Source organism: Phragmites australis, chromosome 17 (assembly GCF_958298935.1).
Source record: "Phragmites australis chromosome 17, lpPhrAust1.1, whole genome shotgun sequence".
Lineage (NCBI taxonomy): Eukaryota > Viridiplantae > Streptophyta > Magnoliopsida > Poales > Poaceae > Phragmites > Phragmites australis.
The window spans coordinates 14,217,570-14,240,733 of record NC_084937.1 but is presented as its reverse complement, the minus strand read 5'-3'; the positions used below and the strand labels follow the sequence as shown (position 1 = coordinate 14,240,733).

General features: G+C 46.3%; 2 protein-coding genes, 1 non-coding gene and 1 pseudogene across 3 annotated transcripts; 3 read left to right on the top strand and 1 right to left on the bottom strand.

The window, feature by feature from the left end:
• The first annotated feature begins 3,206 nt into the window (after positions 1-3,206).
• LOC133896733 (receptor-like protein kinase HSL1) lies at positions 3,207-6,636 on the top strand. Its single transcript, XM_062337337.1, has 2 exons — positions 3,207-5,846; positions 6,079-6,636. The coding sequence occupies exons 1-2, from the start codon at positions 3,341-3,343 to the stop codon at positions 6,420-6,422; spliced, it is 2,850 nt and encodes a 949-aa protein (XP_062193321.1). The 5' UTR covers positions 3,207-3,340; the 3' UTR covers positions 6,423-6,636.
• A 7,540-nt stretch (positions 6,637-14,176) lies between these two features.
• LOC133896891 (uncharacterized) lies at positions 14,177-16,411 on the top strand (annotated as a pseudogene).
• Positions 16,412-18,208: 1,797 nt separating this feature from the next.
• TRNAV-CAC (transfer RNA valine (anticodon CAC)) lies at positions 18,209-18,282 on the top strand. The gene has a single exon. It is a non-coding gene; the product is annotated as a tRNA-Val (tRNA).
• A 2,920-nt stretch (positions 18,283-21,202) lies between these two features.
• LOC133897736 (probable protein phosphatase 2C 68) lies at positions 21,203-22,695 on the bottom strand. Its single transcript, XM_062338553.1, has one exon. It carries the CDS (start codon positions 22,598-22,600, stop codon positions 21,575-21,577), a length of 1,026 nt encoding a protein of 341 aa, XP_062194537.1. The 5' UTR covers positions 22,601-22,695; the 3' UTR covers positions 21,203-21,574.
• Between the last annotated feature and the right edge of the window lie 469 nt (positions 22,696-23,164).

The following is a 23,164-nucleotide window of genomic DNA, read 5'->3' as shown; positions in this document are numbered from 1 at the left end:
TTGTAGTAGACTAACAGTAAGCGGATTCTGAGAATTAATTGTACAATCCAGAAAAGCAGAATCAGTTTTTCATAGGATTCTTCAGGGAGTGGATTGTGCAAAAGCACATGCTGTACCAAATAAGACCTTAGTGTTACCCTTTCGCGTCTTCAACCTTTCCATCACGGGAAATGTTAAGGTCGAAGATCTAAAGCTTCTCAACTCCATGTTCTCTACTTTGATCGTCATCCAGATCTAGAGCGTAAGACCCGACCTGCACAATTCCCTCACGTTTTCGCCGCATTGACCCACCTCCTCTACCCTAGCCTAGTGCCGGCCACTTACTCCTCCAGCCACCTCGCCGCTGGCCACCACCTTCGCCTCCGGCGCACCACTGTGCGGCCGGCCGAATTCCGTCGCCGATCTACTGCCCTTGTGCCGCCGGCTGCTACTATTAGAATATGGCTCAGCTGTTGTGCGGTAGGGAGCAGAGAGGAGGACTGTTGTGCGGGCAGGGACCAGAGAGAAGGCAGGGTGACGCTAACTCGATTATCGACATCGAGTTCTCAACTTCTCGTACTTTATTCCGGTGGGCAATGACGATCTGTAATGCAATGCTTTCGACGGAAGTCGTCACCTCAGGCAAGGAGATCCTTTCAAAGGTAAATCTTGCGCCCAATCACATGCATATTGGGTTGTTTCTTCAATTAGTCATAGTAGAGAGATTTTTGCTTTTCTTGTGTCATAGTTGCAATGTTTTGTGAACCGCGCTAGCATACAAAATTATGATCGTCGCAATTAGTTTCCAATAGAGGAGCAATTCTATATATGTTTGTCAAATTCATGGCATTTTTTAGCGATTTATTTGTTTGTGCTCGGAACTATATATATCAGCGTATCATACTCCATTTCTTGAAGTGCTTCAAGATCTTTGCAACTCCAATTAAAGCCTTCTGCACTTTGAGAACTGCTCCACTTAACCCGTCCAAACGTATACGGCCACAACACAACGACAGAAACTAGTTTTAGCACATGGCATTCAGTTGGCAGGCCCGGCATCTCGCGTGCCACTCGCGCCGCGCGCTTCCTTGCCACGCCGAGCACGCACCGGTCCATGTACGAACCGAGCCTGGCCCTCCCTGGTTGCGGGTGGTGCGCGCGCGCGCGCGATCGAAGCCATCCAGAGCTCGGCGCTCACGTTGCCCGGCCCGGCAGATCGCGTACCACGGCACGCACCCGGCTCCAACTTTGGCAACTAACCCTCGGGCGTTTCCCACCCGAAAGGGCTCCGAAAACGAGCCGTCGCTCACGCCGCATCGTCGCCTCCGTGGTCCTCCTGCCACGCCGAGCGCGCACCGCTCCGTGCATGCATGCACCGCACCGATCGGCCCAGGGCCTCACGCCGAGCCGGCCGCGCCCGCGTGCCTCACGCGCCCCAGGGCCCTCACGCGCTGCAACCGCCGGACGGCGCGCGGGGCACGCAGCCATCCAAATTTGGAGACGCGCTGGCGCTGCCACTCACCGCCCCGGCTTTCCAGCTCAACCGACCGCGCGCACCGGGCAGCACCGTCCGCAACATGAACACGGCACGCTTCCGTTGCACAACGGCAGCCCAGAGTGACTGCGTGACAGTGTGAGTGCTGGCGTCAGTGACTGTGAGGAGGACAAAAGGTCCAGCGCAAAACAACATTTTTCTTGCTGGAGGTGAAACAAAGCAACGGTTTAGAACCGGGAACACGCCAACGTCAAGCCATAAAGTTTTTTCTTTTCTTTTTTTCCCTTTACGCGCCTCATCGGGACCATGAGCGAGAGAGAGAGAGAGCATGTTACACTTACACCTGGACGGAACCGGCCGGCTCTCGGTAGCCTCTGGCTGGAGGCCGCCTCGTTTCTCGTGCAGTGCCGCGCGCGCGCCACGCAGGAGTTCGTTCGCTGCGGCTGCTATCGCTACCGCTAGAGCCTAGAGGGCCAGGCAGTGGCGCGCGGTCCTGGACCCGGCGCTGGTGGACCGATGAGAGGAAAACTGGTGGGGCGGTGCATGGCGACGTTGTGGGTGCGGGGAGGAGAGGAGTAACTGCAGCGGCAGCCCGAGAGAGAGAGAGAGAGGGTTGGGAATGCCGCTGCTGCTGCTGCTGCATGCGCGGCACTGGAGAAGGATGATGCCTTCGCACCACGCTTCCCGCATTTTCTCAAAACTCATCTCAGTAGAGGTGCTTCAGCCACACAGGGTTGTGCACCCCAAACCGAAAGCCAGCTTCCTCAGTAAAACCACATAGTTCTTTTAGTTGTGATAATATAATAATAAAATAATAGATACGGAGAGTTAAACAGTAAATATTTTTTCTCAAGTACCGTAAACAGTTTTGAAGAATTTTAATCCATGAAAAACATAAGAAGAAAATCTAATAGAAAAACTAAGAAGAAAACCACATTAGTTTGTTCTTTATCAAAGCGGAACTAATACCTCTACACATGATTACCCACTAGAGGCAAAATTAATAAAATGCAATCATGTTTTAGATGTCCAAAAGACATTTATAGTATAAGCCTATATTTTTGTTCCCAAATACTTTAAAAGGTACATTTTACTTAAAAAAAATCCTATTTCACGCTTTCACACGATATCATATTTCATGTTTTCACAACTTATCCACTTACTATAGATGCTAAATGAAATAGTTGGTTATTGCCTTATTTGACATTTCACAAAAATATTTTTTCACTTAGGCTATTTCACTGCAATTTGTTTTTTTTTAATTTTGAGCAATCAAATTCCCAATTACTTATAGAATCCAAAGCCAACATTCTATTTATCATCGTGCAAACATCTAACTAATTTGTTCGTTGTTAACGCTTTCTTGTCGTTACTTATATTAATCTATCGGATAACAACGTGCAAATAACTAACTAATTTGTCCGTTGCTAACGCTTTCTTGTCGCTACTTATATTAATCTACCGGATACGTTTTCAGTGTTGATAAATGAACACATTGACCTAAAAAGTTCGAAAGATGACCAATTTTGTAACGATAACTGTTCTGTGCTAATCTTCTCAAAAAGTATACCTTTCACAATTGCTTAGTACACCATTTAGTTTTCATTGCCGTTACATCTAGCCATGTCAGCTGATCGGGTGGAATGTACCCTTCCAGTGCTCTCATGACTCATCTGGGTATACCTTCCTTGGGTCCCCTAGCAAGATGCGCTCTTCTCCACTTCCACTTTCAATGTGCTCCTCTCTCTAAGAGACAAAAACCATGGAGCCTTCCAATTCTGCCACCGCAAGGCAACTCCCTCCTTAAAACCCCTCCCCACACTCCCCACTCTCTCCATCAGCCCAGTGCCCACCACCGCGCGCGCCATGGCTGCCCTCCACCGCCTCCTCGCGCTCTTCCTGCTCTCGCTCCACGCCATTGCGGCCGCCTCCTCCGACGCCGACCACCTCCTCTCCGCCAAGTCCGCGCTCTCCGACCCCACCGGCGCGCTCTCTGACTGGGTCGCCGGCTCCGGCCGCGGCTCACCATGCCGCTGGCGGCACGTGTCCTGCGTCAATAACTCCACCGGTGCCGTCGCCGGGCTCTACCTCAGCAAACACTCCCTCGGCGGCGGCTTCCCGACCGCGCTCTGTTCTCTGGGGTCCCTGCAGCACCTCGACCTCTCCATCAACGATCTCGTGGGTCCGCTGCCCGCCTGCCTCGCCGCGCTCCCGGCGCTCGCGCACCTCAACCTCGCCGGGAACAACTTCTCCGGCAGGGTCCCGCCGGCGTGGGGCACCGGGTTCCGGTCGCTCACCGTGCTCAACATGCTCCAGAACCTGCTCTCCGGCGAGTTCCCGGCGTTCTTGGCCAACATCACCGCGCTCCAGGAGCTCCAGTTTGCCTACAACCCGTTCTCGCCGTCGCCATTGCCAGAGAAGCTCGGCGACCTCGCCGACCTCCGCGTGCTGTTCGTCGCCAACTGCTCCCTGAATGGTAACATCCCTTCTTCCATCGGGAAGCTGAAGAATCTCGTCAATCTGGACCTCTCGTCGAACAACCTCTCCGGCGAGATACCAAGTAGCATTGGGAATTTGAGTTCTTTGGAGCAGATCGAGCTCTACTCGAACCAGCTCTCCGGGAGTATTCCGGTGGGGTTAGGAGGCTTCAAGAAGCTCCGGTTACTGGACATCTCCATGAACCGGCTCACCGGGAACATACCGGATGACATGTTCGCCGGGCCGAGCCTTGAGAGCGTGCACGTGTACCAGAACAATCTGATCGGGCGCTTGCCGGCGACGCTGGGGACGGCGCCAAGTCTGTCCGACCTGAGGATTTTCAGCAACCAGCTTGAAGGGCCGTTGCCGCCGGAGTTTGGGAAGAATTGCCCGCTCGGATTCCTGGACACGTCGGACAACCGGCTGTCCGGTCCCATTCCGGTGACGCTGTGCGCTTCCGGGAAGCTGACGCAACTCATGCTGCTGGATAACGAGTTTGAGGGCGCCATTCCGGTGGAATTGGGGCAATGCCGGACGCTGATGAGGGTGCGGCTGCAGAGCAACAGGCTGACTGGTCCGGTGCCCCCGGAATTCTGGGGATTGCCGGGTGTCTACCTGCTCGAGCTCCGTGATAATGCGCTGTCGGGGACTGTTGATCCTGCCATTGCTGGTGCCAAGAACCTATCCAAGCTGCTCCTGCAGGACAACCGGTTCACTGGTGCTCTGCCTGCCGAGCTAGGGACATTGGCCAATCTGCAAGAGGTGTCGGCTTCCAACAATGGCTTCTCTGGGGCCCTGCCCTCTTCACTTGCCAAGCTTTCTATACTTTACAGTCTTGATCTGAGCAACAATTCCCTCTCTGGAGAGATCCCGCGGGATTTTGTTAAGTTGAAGAAATTGTGGCACCTGGACCTTTCAGATAATCACCTCACTGGGAACATCCCAACGGAGCTTGGGCAAATCTATGGGATGAATTGGCTTGATTTGTCGAACAATGAGCTTTGTGGTCAGGTGCCTGTACAATTGCAGAATCTTAAGCTGACTCATTTCAACCTATCCTATAACAAGCTCTCTGGGGCTCTTCCTGTTTTCTTCAATGACTTACAGTTCCGAGAAAGCTTCCTGGGTAACCCTGGACTGTGCTATGGGTTTTGTCAGAGTAGTGGCAATTCCGGTGCCAACCGGCATGCCCTTGTCAATTCGGTTGTCCCCATCCTCATTGCCTCTATGATCATCCTACTCATTGGTTTCGCGTGGTTCATTTACAAGTACAGGAGCTACAAGGAGCATGCTGCTGAATTCAGTGATGAAAAGTCTAGTTGGGTGCTCACATCCTTCCACAGGGTGGATTTCAGCGAGAGGGACATAGTGAATAGCCTTGATGAGAACAATGTGATTGGCCAGGGTGCAGCAGGCAAGGTGTACAAGGCTGTTATCGGGCCTCGGGGTGAGGCCATGGCTGTCAAGAAGCTCTGGGCGAGCCATGCAGCGAGTCAGAAGATCGACAGCTTTGAGGCCGAGGTCGCAACACTGAGCAGAGTACGGCACAAAAACATTGTCAAGCTCGCGTGCTGCATCACGAACAGTGTCTGCAGGCTGCTTGTCTACGAGTACATGCCGAATGGCAGCCTGGGGGACTTTCTCCACAGTGCCAAAAGCAGCATCTTGGATTGGCCCATGAGGTATAAGATTGCTTTCAATGCTGCTGAAGGACTCAGCTACTTGCACCATGACTGTGCGCCCCCAATCGTCCATCGAGATGTGAAGTCAAACAACATTTTGCTTGATGCGGAGTATGGTGCCAAGGTTGCAGATTTTGGTGTTGCAAAGACTATTGGGGACGGGTCGGCCACCATGTCGGTCATCGCTGGCTCTTGTGGATATATCGCTCCTGGTGAGTTGCTGATGCCTATTTCGTTTCTAAGTAGTTCAGAATGCTTACATAAGGTTGTCGAGATTGATCGTGAAGAACTTCCTGTGCTTCACTTTTTTACTTTGTATTCGTCCAGATTCTTTTACATACTTGCTCTATATAATTTCACAAATTATTCTTGTGAACTCTATAGTTTAAAGCTGACATATTGCATATTGGTTCTTATGCCCGAGTGATCTGTTGTGCATTGCAGAGTATGCTTACACTCTTCGTGTAACTGAGAAGAGTGATATATACAGTTTTGGCGTGGTAATCCTGGAGCTTGTCACTGGTAAGAAACCGATGGCACCGGAGATTGGCGAGATGGACCTTGTGGCGTGGGTGACTGCTAATATTGAGCAGAACGGTCCAGAGTCTGTGCTCGATCAGACACTTGCCGACCAGTTCAAGGATGAGATGTGTAAGGTTCTGAAGATTGCGCTGCTCTGCGTCTCGAACCTTCCAATCAATCGCCCACCGATGAGGGCTGTGGTGAAGATGCTACTGGAGGTCAAGGCAGAGAACAAGCCGAAGGCAGCCCCAGCCATCTTAGCTTAGGCAAACCCATCTGAATAATACTGAATAATAGTAGTATGTGTTCTTGGATAATGTACTCAAAGCCAACGGCAATTATATCTGATCCTGAGAAGTGCACTACTGATAGCAGCTAGCTAGTTCTGAAACATTAGCAGTTTGGTGATTTTAAAAAGGTTCTAATAACTGTAGTAGCCTTTTACTCTGAATGAAAAGTGCCGGTTGCTGTCATATTGTCTGTGACAGAGATTTGATGTCCATGACTGCTCAGTGCTATTGTGGGAGTCTACTTTCACCTTTTGTGCCTATTTCTAACCCTAAAAGGTGAGGTTCTAGTATTTTCCAACCTTTGCACCTGGTGCTGATCAGATACTTTGGAACATCTTTTGGTAATGCTACAGTACTTAATGAACTGGTAAAAACTTCCGTGAATCTCAAACTGACTACAAATCCCCTTTAAATACAACAACAGTTTGTGCCTGTTTGGAGCACATGAATTTCACTAAGATTTAGAAGAAAATATTTAAATTCCTGTACAAATATTGGAAAAATTCTGCGTTCCAAACTGCGCCTTACACATATTTCTTAGCATCTTGCTACCCACCTTTCACCATTTTAAGTCCCATCTGAACCATGCTCAAATTATTTGTCCAAAGATTCGAAGTACTAACCAATGATTGAGTTCCATCAGCATGTGTGCTGATGACAAATGTTTTCTAATAAAAATGCGACATGTTTAAAGAACACCTATGACAGTGATTGAATTTCAGTAGCCCTGTTGGTCCCGCCTCTTCTGTCTGCTGCTTTTGTTTGCCCCCCTTTGTCGTGCTATATAAGCTGACACTGCACTGGATCACCCCATTCATACTTCATGGCTGCTGCAGTAGAAACAGGAGGAACAGAAGCTGCACAAAACCCTGCCTCATGTACTCTTTTGCCATGCGCCCATGCCCTATGTGGATCCAAATGTTGCAGGTTTTCCATCTGCTTTTGCAGCTCAGAAATCATTGTGTTGTTCCTGAGATTGCTAGGCCCCGTTTGGATACAAAGTCCTTTCGAAGTTTTAAGAAAATACTATGGTTTTGGAAAACTAGAGGTGTTTGGATGTAACAAACCTTGTTTGAAAAACCATAGTATTGCTAAAATTGTAGTCTTTTTGGAGTTATTGAAACTCCACCTAGAACCTCTTTTTTCTAAACCGAGGTATTGCACACCATGGTTTTTAGGAACTACGGCATCCAAACATGCACAGAAATAGAACATGGACATGTCTGATTGGCAAAGTTATATTACACAGAAGCTTCAGATACGCCTTACAATTTATGTTCCCCATGTTCACAACTCTGATACAAGTTTATAAAAACTTACCTCTTGTTCTTTTACGGTTGAGAATACGCATTTGGATACCACTATCTACCTTAAGTGTACAACCAAAGGAGGAAACAATAAAATGCGAGTTCATACCTCAAAAGTAATATACTCCATTGATGATCTATACAAATGCGAGTATACAGATGGATCAAGAAAATTGCATGGACTTACTAAATACAATAAATCTGAAAAGACAAAAGTAGTTCAACTGACTATTTTTTTTTCTTTGAGCTCCAACTGAACAGTTCAGTGTAAATTTCTTTGAGCTCCAACTGAATCCGAGTGCACGATCTGCAGGGACCCCATTGAGATCAACCCATGGACCCCCCCCCCCCACTCTGATTGAAATCGAAGAGCTGCATGCTTGGTGGGCTCCATGAATCTCCTCTTGACAAAAGGGGCCTCTGCACCACTTGGGTTCTTGGAGCTGCCATTTTGGTCTCCCCGGCAGCCAATGGGACGCGAGTGCCGGCGGAATCCTGCTGTTCCACCCTTATGGTTGGCAAAGTTAACAACGAAACAAAACAATGTAAAGCAACAAAAGAGGAGCAACATATGCTATGAAATATAGGGGTAAATATAATGCAAGTGAGAAGAAAAGCAACAGTTGGAGCACTTGCCACTTGAATGAGGACCCAAAGAGAGGAGTAGTGCCATTTCCTTTTGCTAGTCTTTTGACATGGCCCACTCCAAATGTGAACATACAAAGGCATGCCAGTGTTTGAAATCGAGATGGTAGCCATGATGCATGATTTTCTTTATTTGTCTTCCACGCAACACTGACACTGAAATTTCGGAGTCTAGTTGGGCAACACAAATATGTTGTTCTGGTATGTACAAAATCCTAAGAAAATCATACTGAGCACTGCAGCAGTAATTTTCAAACTCGAAATTTAGGTGGAAATCGTCAACCATGACTTGAATGAGTATTGAAAGGCCATATTGTACCTACGTCTGCGATTGTTACTAATACCTTATCATCAGCGTTCGTTACTAATACGCGCCACATCATCTTGGTTCTTTCTCATAATGCTACATGTTGAGGTAACTTTGCCACAAGGTGCTTCTATTGCTGAGAAGGAAACGTTTCTGAATGACTTGTACCGCATAACATTTCGTCTTCGAAATACTGTTTCAAGCAATTCCAGCCAGATTCACCTGCAGAGATGGCTGAGCTTGATTGTGGAAATTTCACAGCTGATGATGGCATTGAAGACCCTTCTCTCTTTTTTTTTTTGTACTGAGGTAACTTGAAAATGGACCGTTTGATGATAAAAAATGAAAATATTCTTCAAAAGATCATCAAGCCCAGGCGGGCACTGGTACACGACTGAAGTGGCATGAATCAGGATGACAGCAGCTTAGAGTCCAGATGATGTACCACTTCTGGTTTCCTTCATTTCAACCCAACTAGTGAACTGTGGAACTCTGCCCTGAAAATTTTACTCGAAATAGCTTACTGGGGTCCTCGGCGTTTTTGGAGCGATGGGCGCCGTTTCCCAGTTTTGGGGGTGGTATGTCAATATGTCATGTGGGCACTACTGGGCCGTGGGTCCAGGTACTTGCAGGCCTAGTGGGCCTGATCCTTTTTTGAGAGAGAGGGAGAGAGGCTATTGGGCCTGGGCCTGGGCCTAGGGAAATTTTTCGGATGAGATGCAAATCAGACATATTCGGCCAGTAAACCCGAGAAACCGGATTTACCGTTCAATTTTCCGGAGACGTGATAGCTTGTCGTCGCTCCAGTTGTGATAGAAATCGGGCATATTCTTGCCTTGCAATCAGCTGGAGAGGGTTAGGAAATCTAAAGTTTTAAATAGAATTTGAATCTATTTTAATCTTTAAATATTTTATTTTTTAAATATATATCTATCTCTTGCAGATTGATTATATTTTTAGAGGCTTTTATATTATATATAGGGCAACACCCCTCATTGTAAATACAAATAAATAAAGAATAAGTAGTTTTCCTCTACATTTATTTACTTTTGTAATTGTTTTCTCAAAGGATCACTAGACTATACTCGGTAGCAGCGGTTTCTCAATACGTTATCAGCACGAGACTCTGCCGGAGACAAGCTAGAGAATCGGATCGTCGCACTCGTAAGGATTGAAATGTACGATTTGTTCAGTATGTACACTCGTTGTTGCTATTTATTTGTGTCAAAATAGATTTGAATTGCATGAACAGTAGTAAATTCGCACAAACAGTAGCGAGTTCATATGAATACCATTGTTGTGTTGCATCTCACATGATCAGTAGCATCGTGTATGCATGAATAGTATCGAGTATGCAATGAACAGTAGCACAACGGGTTGGATCTTCACGGCAATAGCAATCACGGCGTGACAGTACCAGCGTATGAACAGCTCGCACGGTGAGTTGGTGGGGCCCACAGCCACCACCAATTCGGTGCATTTGTTCGGTGTTTAGTGAGTCATCAGACAATCCAGTGTTCACAGAGACTTGAGTGGGGTTCCAACGGCTAGTTTGTGAGAGTGCACTAACCGGATGATCCGGTGTTAGTACTACTATTCTCACCGGATCATCCGGTGTTACCAGCTTTTTAGAGCCGTTGGGTTAACGACTAGTGCGCGAGTTTGAGGCTATAAATACCTCTCCACTTAGTCATTTGGGCGTGCTAAAGTTCAGAGAAGTTTATATACACCTGAGAAGACATACAAGCCACCAACGTGCTTAAAGTGATCATCCAAGGTGATTAAGCACAAGATTAGCGAGTGATTAGTGCTTATATGCCTAGAGAGTGAGTTGCTAGGTGATTGCTGGCTAGAGAGTGGATCAAGGAGTGATCCAGTAGTGTACCTCTTGGTACGCCGGCACCTTGTAGTCTTGGTGACTCGCCGGTAAGCTTGTGACCCTCCGACTTGGTGTGGAGCGGCGACAAGACAATTGTGCGGGGACGCGGAGACCCTTGCCTTTGTGGCTCAAGCTTCGAAGTAATCACGATGGCGAGGAACCAGAAGAGAGGCTAGTGATGAGACCTTACCTTGGTGGCTTGGCGGCACATCTGGGTGGAGACCTTGTCTTTGTGACTTGGTAGCTCAAAGGCCGTGATCGGGTGCCGACCGGGAGCATATCCTTTGTGAAGCTCCAACGTGGATTAGGGGTGGCATTCATGCTATCGATACCACAGAAAAAAAAATCCTTATACCGAGTTTGCTCTCTCTAACTTATTTACGTTTTCGCATTTACTTACTTGCAATTCACCTTCTTAGATAGGTTGCAAGCGCTTTGAACAGTAGAGTAAACACACTAGATAAACCTATAGCATATTTAGATAGAAATTGATATAGATTTATCTTGCATTTTTGGAGCCAAAATAGTTTGAAGTGTCCTAATTCACCTCCCTCTTAGGACGTCATCGATCCCTACAAAACTAAAGGACCTTACTAATTATGAAGAGCAAGATTTAGAAGCACCTGAAAGTGCAGCCTATGATAAAATATAATAAACTATGTGAATTCAAGGGAATCTTGGAATAGAGCAACCACAATAGTCGACACATACTTTGCAAATAAAAATGCCACAGTCATAGATCATGACCCTGAGCCTGGATCACTCACTGAATATAGAATGAGTTCATATTGGGAAGACTGACAGAAGGCAATAACAACTGAACTATTATCTCTAAACAAAAGAGAGGTTTCTAGGCCAGTATGCTGCACACCTTCCCACATCAAACTAGTAGGATACATGTGGGTTTTTGTTCATAAGAGGAATGAAAGGAATGAAATTGTGAGGTACAAAGCATGACTAGTGGCACAAGGTTTCACTCAACGATCAGGTATTGATTATGAAGAAACATATTCCCTAGTGATGGGTAGCATTACCTTTATATATTTGATCTCAATGACAGTTAAATTGGAGTTGAAAATAAAATTGATAGATGTTATGATAGCATATCTTTATGGGAGCCTAGATTCGGACATTTATATGAAGATATCTAAAGGAATACCATTGCCAAATTAGGATAGAGAAAATAGATACCTTTATAGTGTACAATTGAAGAAGTCGTTGTATGGGTTAAAAGAGTCAGGTAAGAATTGGGTACAATCATTTGAGTGAATTTCTTAGAAAACAAGACTACAAAAATAGTACAGATTGTCCCAATGTATTCATAAGAAGGTCCCCGAATAAATTTTACATAATATCTGTATATGTAGATGATCTAAATATCATCGGTACAGAAGAAGAAATAGAAGAAGCAAGTTCCTACTTGAAATCTGAATTTGAAATGAAAGATTTAGGTAAAACCAAATTTTGCTTGGGCCTGTAGCTAGAGCATGTGGCAGATAGAATCTTTGTACATCAGTTAAACTTCACTTAGAAGGTATTAGATTGGTTTGGTTTTATAAAATCATTTTCCGCTAAAACCCCTATGGTTGGAAGGTCATTGCAAGTAGGTCAAGATCCCTATAGACCTAGAGAAGAGGGAGAGGAAGCATTAGGACCGGAATACCCATACTTAAGTGCAATAGGTACACTAATGTATCTAGCTAATTGCACTAGGTAACACATAGCTTTTGCAGTAAACCTACTTGTACGATACAGTGCAGAGCCCACTAAAAGGTATTGGAAGGGCTTGAAGTATATTCTACGCTACTTGCAAGGTAGCAAAGATCTGAGTCTGTTCTACAGAAAGAATCAAGACCTAAGTCTGGTTGGATACGCAAATATTGGGTACCTATCAGACCCGTATACAATGAAATCACTAACTGACTATATTTTACTATGTGGTAAAACTGCAATATTCTGTAAATCGTCGAAGCAAAGTCTTGTATCTACTTTGATGAACCACTCGGAAACAATAGCTTTATATGAAACCACACGGGAATACGTATGGTTTAGAAGAGTAATCAATCATATCCAACAATCATGTGGTTTGAACATTATTAACACTCCTACCATTATCTATAAAGATAATATTGCATGTGTTACATAAGTACAATTGAGATATGTGAAAAGCAAATTAACGAAGCATATCAATCCTAAGTTTTTTTATGCTCATGAATTGCATAGGATGAACGAAATAAAGGTAATACATACCAATTTATATGAAAATCTTACAGATTTATTCAATAAGTCTCTCCCTGTATCTACTTTTAAAAGATATGCTCGTTGGATTGTGATGATGAGACTTAGAGAGTTGCACATTCAGGAGGAGGATTTTCATATAATACCGATACGAAGAATTAAATCTTAGTCAAGAACATTAAGTGACTAAAGTTAATCATGAAGATTATTTCAATCATTTTAGGTGAATTGTACTTTTTTAGATGAGTTTTACTGAAGTTTCTCATGTTAAGTTTTTTAATGATGCAATTCGTGTGACCATGTCGGGAGGTATGTACTCTTTCTTTCAATTTTTCTTACTAGGTTTTTGAGGAGTTTTGATGAAACATATATATATCACGAGAAGTATCTAAGGGGGAGTGCTAAGAAACCTAAAGTTTTATAATAGAATTTAGATCCGTCTCAATCTCTAAAGATTTGGCTTTTTGAATATAGCTTTATCTCTTGGAGATTAATTCTATTTCTTAAGGATTTTATCACTATATATATAAGGCAACATCCTTTATTATAAATACAGATAAATAATAAATAAATAATTTTTCTCTTACATTATATCTCTTTATAATTATTTTCTTGAAAATGGCTAAACTATATCTTGTAGTAACAGTTTCTCAACGGAGAGAACGAGCCGGGCACGGAAATCTGGACGAGCGTGCAGCCCTGCCCCCAGCAAACCACACCAGGAGGTCTCGGGTGCTGGTCTTTTCACTTCAGCCCAGGACAATCTTTCTCAGAAAAAAGAGCGAGAGAGATCGTTGGGAATCGTCGACCTGTTTAACCTCGTCATGTCTTTTCAAAGCAAGCCAAACTTTAGTATCAATGGACCAGCCTTCCATCGATCTCACTAGTTCGATCCTCTCAAAATACCGCTGGGATCTTTCTTGTCCTTTTTTCCATCTAACCAAAGTAGCATTTGCACTTCGCTCTTTCTTTTTTGGTTGAGGCCTTAGAGCAACTCCAGCAGCTTTCTTGAATCTTATTCCCTATATCTCTTATATAGGGAATGTCTCAAAAAAATTCCAGACTTATATCTCTTCAGTCTCCAGCAGCTTCTCTAAAACTCATTCCCTATATCTCAGAATTCTCTATTTCATTTGTATCCAACAGTTATAATTCAAACCGTAAAAATTCAAATGGCAAAATTCAAACGGCTATAAATCAAACGGCAAAAATTCAAAAGATTATAATTCAAACGACTATTTGTCCAACGGCTACATTTCCAACGGCTCCTTTTCAAACGGCTCCTTTTCCAACAGCTATATTTTGAACTTCTATATATTGCCTGTTCTTGATGCATCTCTTCCACCACACCATAATGAGTCGTAGTAGTTTCCTCATGCAACAGGCATTGGAGTCGTCGTCGTCTGATGATGACGACGAGCTCATTATTGCTACTGCACACATAGCACACAATCAATATAAGCTTTTGAATGCCCCACACCATGGCGGTTCTGTGCCTGGCCGTCAAGAAGTTCATCGCAACAGGGAAGCAGGGCATTCGAGACTACACAATGACTACTTTTCAGATGCTCCTACCTATGGTCCAACTGTCTTCAGGCGCAGGTTTACAATTAGGTCATATGTTTTATTCACCTTTGTTGATGATCTGTTGTTTATAAATCAATTTTCTTTTCCGCGCAGGTTTAGGATGTCGCGTTCTTTTATTTTTGCGCATAGTGAATGTTGTAGAAGCCCATGATGGCCATTTTGTTCAGAAACGAAATGCTACTGGACATCTTGGACTATCTTCTATACAGAAGATTACCGCAGCATTTAGAATGATAGCTTATGGAATACCAGCGGATGCTACTGATGATTATCTTCGCATTGGAGAAAGCACTGTCATAGAGAGTCTCAGAAGGTTTGTGAAAGCTATTGTTGAAGTTTTTGGAGATGAATATTTGAGACAACCAAATGAGAATGATACTGCTAGGTTACTTGCAATTGGAGAGGCAAATGGTTTTCCAGGAATGCTAGGATCCATAGATTGCATGCATTGGAAGTGGAAAAATTGTCCCGCGGCATGGCACGGTCAGTACAGTGGCCATGTGCATGAGCCCACAATCATTCTGGAAGCAGTTGCTTCACACGATCTTTGGATTTGGCATGCTTTCTTTGGTTTACCAGGGTCTCACAATGATATAAATGTTCTTCAACGTTCCCCAGTCTTTGCCAGACTTGCTGAAGGGGAAGCTCCACAAGTAAATTATACCATCAATGGCCATAATTATACAATGGGGTATTATCTTGCAGATGGCATATATCCGCAATGGGCCACATTAGTGAAGACAGTACAATCTCCACGAGGAAACAAGCAAAAATTGTTCGCACAAGCTCAAGAGGCAGCTAGAAAGGATGTTAAACGAGCCTTTGGAGTTCTCCAATCTCGTTTCGCCATTGTTCGTGGACCAGCTAGGTTTTGGGATAAGGACACACTGTGGAAAATCATGACCGCTTGTGTCATCATGCACAATATGATAATTGAAGATGAACGAGATGATGCTGAAGACTTCCAGTATGAAGCTATGGGAGACACTGTCAGGCCCTCCCATGCTCCTACTCCCGAACTGGAAGAGTTTATTCAAATTCATCATAGTATTGGAAACAAGCAGACTCACTGTCAGCTACAAGATGATTTAGTCGAGCACTTGTGGCAACGTCATGGTGGGATGTAGTTTATTGCAGTTGTGTTGGACTATTTTAGTAATTTTATTGATCTTGTATGCCGCATATGTAATAACATGAACTATCCCTAATATGATCGTTTCTGTTGATTTCAGAAAAGCTAACATATGAGTGCCACACATAATAGTTCGTAAAATATAACAAACATTACAACAAGTGTTCTTGCCACTTTCACAGAAGCTAGTAGATAAGTGCTAAACATAATAGTTTGCAAAATATTACATTACAACAACTACTCAACTAGAGGTACGGGCTCGTCGAGTCAGGATCTCATTCTGCAGGCTCATGTAGTATTGTTTTTGTGCCTCACTCATGCCACTAAGATCCATAAACATAATTCTCTCTTCCTCCTTAATTCTCTTCAGTTCTATCGCTTGGCTTTTTACCTCAAGTTTTTTTTGCCTCAATTGCAACCTTCTCTTTATCAAGTTCATAGGCTCTCCCCTCAATTGCCAACCTCTCTTGTTCTAGCGCATATGCTCGTTCATAGCGCTCTTCTTTTTTCTTCTCTTTCACGGCCTCTGCCTCTTCCTTCTTTGCCCACAAATTATCTATAGCTTTCTTGTACAAGTTATCACCACCTCGCCGTAATTTTTCTTTCTCCGCTTTCCTGCCAGTTGGTCTTCTCATAGTCACAGTCTCATTCTCAAGATCTAGTGCATCATGATGGCCTTCGCAACTATTTGAGTTGGTACTAGGAGAAGATGTACTAGGAGATGACTTGGCAGTTGTCTTTTGTTTCTTTGCATTCATCTCAACTGCCCTACTAATCCACTTTTCATTGTGCTTCAACAAATTCCAACAATGCAACATTTGGAAGGACCTATGTTGCTTGTCTTTTTCTTTGTACAAAGCACATGCCTGCACAATCTGTACAAGTGAATAAATTTTGTTAAACATATTGCCACATATAAATTTACCAAACATAAACATTTACAAGCAAAATACAGAGGTATTGACTAACCTTATCTTGCAATGTCACCCCGCTTTGTCTCCTATGGTCAATTTGCTCATAGCATCCAACGAATTTATTAACACACTCTTGAATGGTAGACCAACGATGGGTGAGAGAACTTACATTACGATCAGACTCACACTCTTTGTGCTCATTGAAGTAAGCATGAATTCTCTTCCAATAGATTGCACGAGATTGCTCGTTGCCATGGACTGCATCTAGACTAATATTTTGCCATGCCAACACCAACGCCTCATCTTCCTTCTCACTGTAATTGGCTGATCTTTTTTGACTCTTTCTAACAGGGGGAGATGCATGTTCAATCGGGAACTCTTGCTCCCCAATTGGACTACACAGTTCAAGGTCATCAACATTGTTGCTCTCATTCATCAAGTTCACAAAATAGTCCTCCCTATTTTCCATTCTTCACAAACTACCAATTTACTGCATTCAACAATTGAAGAATTCTAGTGTCAAATTAGGGACGAACTGCACGGGCTCAATCATAGTCTTACAGAGCAACAGATAGTATCTAGATCAAGAGAGCTTGCTTCAAAGATCGAAGGAAATTAAAAGCGAATGCCACCACCTTGATGGCTACCACCTTCCTCCCCTCCCTGTTGCTCCAATTGCAACAAAGCAAGAACCAGCAGCAGGGAGCTTTTGGATCTCCCCGTCCCTGTAAAATGGCTCTCGCCGAGCTTCCTGCCCGCCCGCCAAGCTGCTGCCCGCCTGCTCGCCGAGCTTCCTGCCCGCCCACCGAGCCGCTGCCTGCACGCCAAGCTCTGCCCGCTCGCCGAGCAGCTGCCAGCACGCCGACCTCTGCTCGCCCGCCGAGCCACTACCTACACGCAGAGCCGCTGCCCGCCTGCTCGCCGAGCTTCCTACCCCGCCCGCCGAGCCGCTGCCTGCACGCCGAGCTCTGCCCACCCGCCGAGCCGCTGCCTGCACGCCGACCTCTGCTCACCCGTCGAGCCGCTGCCTGCACGCCGAGCCGCTGCCCGCCTGCTCGCCGAGCTTCCTGCCCCGCCTGCCGAGCAGCTGCCTGCACGCCGAGCTTCCTGCTTGCCCGCCGAGCCGCCCCGCCTACCGAGCAGTTCCTTCTCCAAGCCGCTCGCCGTGTCCTGCCACCGTGCGCTGCTGATGGGGGAGGCAGCCAATACGCGGGAGATCGAGGACGCCGAGCTTCCTGCCCGCCCGCTCGCTCGAGGACGCCCGCCGAGCTCCAGGACGCATGATAGGGAACGAGGATGGTATGCTATCTTTGGGGAACGGGAGGAGGAGGATAGGGAAGGAGATAGGATAGGGAAGGGGATGGGGAATCTGCTGGAGGTAATATTTTTTGCTATATTTCTTATTTTTAGCTATAGGGAAGGGGATAGGGAATCTGCTGGAGTTGCTCTTAGGGGACTCTTGCAACTCCCATTCATCATTGCTCCTCCCAAAAAAAAAAGGAACTTCCTTTCGATTGAACTGTGGTGTAGTATGTCCATTCTGGAGAAGTTTTTTTAGTAATTTATTCTGTACAAATTACAACATGTACTAGTATAGAAGCTTACGTTCGTAGTCATCTGGAGATGGAATTGACCAGAAAGCTATTTCCGCCAAGCAAGCGATGCTACAGTTAACCACTAACACGGTTAGGAAGAGTAATGTCGCGTAGAATTAAAAAGACCAAATTCACTTCATTCAAAGTAAAAGCAGCTTGTCTGGGTGGTGTAGTTGGTTATCACGTTAGTCTCACACACTAAAGGTCCCCAGTTCGAACCTGGGCTCAGACATCTCTAACACCTCTTTTTCTCCCATTCACTTTTGTTATGTTAGGCGGCCCATATTTTACAAACATATTTTTTTGCTTTTTGTGCTGAAGGGGGAAGAAGCTCTTGCAAAGCAGCAGGAAAACGAACGGCAATCGCAAGATCAAGGTGAAGCCATAACGAGACCACATTGTGGTGCAAACTTGAAGGTCTGACAGCAGCCGGTGGATCCTACGACCACGCCACCCTGCAGCAGCGTTCCGGTTCGGCCTTCCGGACACGCGATGCGTGTCGAACCGATCGACGCTCCCGTCGTGCGTGCCTGCCGCCGCCGCCGCCGCCTGCCGGTACCATACCTCCAGTACCTCGCCAACAGCTGAGCTTTCATACCGGCGAAAGCATGAGCCGGGGACGGACACCTGGACGAAGCAGACAAACCAGGTGGTTCCTTGTGCCTCACCCCCAACGCCTCCTTTAGCCAAGAAAGCGACAGGTTTGTTGTCCGTTGTCATCAAAACTCGTCTCCTCAATCAAGGCGCAGTCAGGATGTTTGGACTGCATGATTTTGTAAGGTCTCCGGTGCTGGTCCTATCACTTCCACCCAGGACAATCTTTCTCAGAAAAAGAGCGAGCCTGCCAGAGAGAGAGAGAGAGAGATGGACGTCGCCGAGAGATCTGATGAGAATCTTGACAGCTGGGAAGGGTCGCTGGTCACAGTGTTTGTTCGCAGGAGTATTTCACACGATCGGGCGATGCTGTGCTTCCAGGTGGAACGTGGAAATTTCTCGTGCTGAAATTTCGTTGGATGTTTCCCAAAGTTTCCAACTTCCCATTCACAAGAGGACTCTGGAATTTGAAAACTGTGCACTAGTTGTTTTACTTCCATAATTCATTTCGATTTGTTTTGAAAGGCATCCAGATCAGTTCTCTAAATTAAACTAATGGCTGCCTATCGACAATCATAAAAATCAATTATATAAATACTTGTATAAGATAGGGATATCTGGTCTTCAATTATGTTATCAAGAAAGGGACATGATTTTATGTAGGTCCATATCACTTAGTATAATACCCTTACGTCTTATTTTATTTTGATTAATTTCAGAAAAAAATAATTATAATGACGATTTGTCTAGATTTAATTTTAAAGATATCGACGAGATCTCTCGTGTTTTAAATTTGGAAGCCATTGTTCGATAAATATAGTCAAGGTATGACTATATTGTCAATTTTAATGGGTTATTTCTACTTCTATCAAACTAGTTTTGCTCTATATGGCTTATTCGGTTTCTTAACGGGAATTCGATCTGGTGCGAAATATCTAACTTTGGATTCTTGGCTTTAGCCCCTATCGGATCACCCCTTAACGTACTCACTGTAATCGAGGCAGAGATGTCGTATCCAATCGAAAACTCTAAATGTAATATTTTTTTATTATATTACTTCTGAATATTTGAAAAACTTCTTATACATTCTTTTATTATATTACTTCTGAATATCTGAAAAACTTCTTTTTAACTTAGGAATAATTTTTATATAGAATACGATGAATTACACGAAAGACTCTTACTAAACTCTTTTCTAATATAAGAATAGTTCTCGTCAGTATTGACAATCCTACTCATAGATTCGGGTAGTAGATACGCCGCGCTCAATGGAGCCATATATATGTAAGTTTTTTCCCCCTAAGTCACGTACTTGCAAAGTCATGGGTCAAACTGAAGTTTTGTGATGTACTCACATGTCTCCCAATAACTTACAAGACCCAATGCCCCAATATCAACGGTTTGTCCTGAACTTCTTAGTAAATAGTTACAACTACAATTCAACTCAAAACTAGTACGAATTGGTAGTACGCGACTCACAACTCACAACTCAATTGTTTGTTCTGAATGTCGTGAAGCTGCTGCAATTTCCAATTCATTGAAACGTATTGGAAATTGTTTCCTGGACTAGGAGTTATGATTTATTTATCTTAGATGATATTGGAAATTGTTTTCTAGACTGGTTAGGGAACTTGCGGACGATTCATAGTTTGGTTTTGGTACCGGTGAGAGAAGAAAATTTTATAATATCGAATCCTTTAAAAAAACTTCTCTTTCAACATGACACGTATCCTCATTTTTCTCTCTTACCTGTCATGTTAAGGTCCCGCAGACTTTTTTTAAAGAGTCCTATAGTAGGGGCGTGGGTGGTGTAAGAGCATCTCCAACCAAGCCCTCTTCTCACCCCCTATCCTACATTTGAGGAAAAAACGATGAAAATTGATCTCCAACCGACCCCCTATCCGACCCCCTTTATTTGAGGACCCCTCAAATCTCCTCCCTCATCCCCTACATTTAGGGGCTCCTCATCTAACCCCTCATTTGGGAGAGAGGGGAGAGAGAGAGAGGAAGAGAGGGGAGAGAGAAGAGAGAGAGTTACCGGATATTAATAAAATAGAGATGATTCGAATATAGGGGGTCAAATATGAGGGGTCGGTTGGAACACGTTGCGAAATAGGAGATGAAATCTGGATGAGGAGCCCCTAAATAAGAGGGATAGGAGGTCAAATATAAGGGCTTGGTTGGAGATGCTCTAACAAAGTTTCCCTCAACCTTCACGGACCGAGGTCGGTAACAACGTTCGGGTGGAAGATACGCTCCGTCCGTTCCTTTTGAAACCTACCGTATCATCTACCTTAATAATGCCCAGCATCATGGAGATGGTGTGCTCCACCGAACTCGAGAGAGATTTCAGCAAGGCAGGCATGGAACAGACCAGATTTTCTGGAGATCATAAATTTTTGTAATAATTCAGACAGTTTACATCAGTCCTTCTCACCTGAACCGATTTTAATATCTCGCGCAAATCCTGTTTCTACAATCTGAATCACATCACAGAGCCAGGGGAGTTCAAGAACCTGTTCATTAGTTCTCCCCTTTCCCATATTTACTTCAGACAATTTTGCTCAATTTTAATTCCATTTCAAATGGTATCCAGACCAAATTCTGGTTACACCAATTTGTTCCAGACCCCAACCATAATAACTAATCTATGTGCTCCACTGAACTTTGATTCAGGGAGAAATACAGCAAAAAATGTTGATTTGAAGGAGAGAGAAAACCACCCGGAATCTCTTGAGAATCGTTTTACTGTACTACGGCTACTGTTACAGGAAATGCAATTCCATAATGGCCTATCACCATCGTCTGTCCGCCGGTTGCCGAACTGCTCTATGATTTTTTTTTCTTTCACCCAACCAGCGCTAATCTCAACGCAATGCCCTTTGGAAATTTCCCTTCCACCTACTACTTAGTACTCACTACTGTGCAAGCTAGTGATTCCTTCGCCGGAGATCGACGACGACGACGGAGACGTTGTCGGAGCTCCGCCTCGCGAGGGCCAGCTTGGTCAGGAAGGCGGCCGCCTCGGCGCACCACTTCTTCCTGCCCCTCCGGAGGAAGGCGTGCGCCACCTCGCACGCGGCCTCGTTGCTGACCACGTCCCATAGCCCGTCGCTCGCCAGGATCAGGCACTCGTCGGCGTCGGAACGGTCGGTCACCGTCACCTCTGGCACCGAAGACACAAACGGCTTCAGGTACCCGTCCCCGATGGCGCGCGACATGGCTAGAACGCCCAGTACGCGCGCGCCCTCCCAGAAGATGACCCGCCCGCCGGCGCCCTCGATCCTCTCCAGCTCGTCGGGACGGTCCGGCTTGTGGTCCGAGGAGAGCGGGACAGGCGCGCCGTCGCTGCGGCAGAGCACGGCGCGCGAGTCGCCGCAGTTGGCCACCACGACGCGGCGCTCCTCCACGACGGCCACCACGGCGGTGGACCCCACGTGGTCGCACTTGTGAGCGTCGCACCGGCAGCTGCCGCTCGCGAAGGCACCGCGCCCGCTGGCCGTCACCTCTGCGTCCATCCGCGCGAAGGTCCGCTCCATCGCGGCCGTCCAGGCCGCCGGTTCCCGCGCCACCGAGCCGTCAGCGCAGAGATCCTCGGCGAGCAGCTCGTGCATCCGCTCCCGGCACGCGTCCGCGACGTGCGAGCAGCCGTGGCCGTCGAACACCCCGTAGAAGTCGCACCTCCCGCCGTCGACCTCCCCGGCCGAGAACGCCTCCCGCACGGACACGGCGTCCTCCATCTCCCTCCTCCCCGCCACCGAGGCCGCCCCGTGCTTCCGCGGGACCAACACCTCGCCCGGCTCCACCCGCCGCTTCCTCGTGTTCACCGCCTCCCCCACCCGGCGCCGCCTCTCCGCGCGCGCCCTCGCTCTCGCCCTCGCCTCCGCCTCCGCTCCAACCCCCACAACCACCGTCGCCGCCGCGGCCGAGTCACAGCACACCTGCGCCATCGACATCAACCACCACCTCACAAGCTTCCACCACCACGAGTCCACGACGCTCGCTCAGCTCCAAGAAGACGCAGGACATATGAATGGAGCTCCAAGAAGACGCAACGCATCCCGTTTTAAAGCCGCCGGGCGGGGGGCGCGCGGCACCATCCCTGAGGCGGGCCGCCACTGTTAGGTCCGACGACGCATCCGGGCCGTCCACGATCTCCACATGCCACCACCCGGCGCGACACGTTGCCGCCGGTCTCCGCTATTAATTACTATAATTATCGCTCACGAAGCCTAGTCTAATCTAGTCTAATCAAACCCAACCCAACCACTTCGCTGCTCGGCGATGGCGACTAGCCATTGGGTCGCCACGCCGCTGTGCCGTGCGGGGAGCGGCGCATGGGATCCGCGGTGCTGCACGGTGTGCGTGCCGCTGCGCCATTGGCCCTCTGGCTGGGAATGGCGTCTCCGATGATACGAGGACTCATGCCTCGTGTGACTTTTTTGTTTTCCGAGAGTATAAATCCGATGCATATAAAGCATTCACGCACGCATATTGCATTTACATCCACACACATACAC

Excerpts from the sequence above, each read along its gene's own strand:
- LOC133897736 (XM_062338553.1), bottom strand. The coding sequence starts at position 22,600 with ATGTCGATGGCGCAGGTGTGCTGTGACTCGGCCGCGGCGGCGACGGTG.
- LOC133896733 (XM_062337337.1), top strand. The coding sequence starts at position 3,341 with ATGGCTGCCCTCCACCGCCTCCTCGCGCTCTTCCTGCTCTCGCTCCAC. Across the intron at positions 5,847-6,078 it reads TTGTGGATATATCGCTCCTG|AGTATGCTTACACTCTTCGT; the intron begins GTGAGTTGCTGA and ends TGTGCATTGCAG.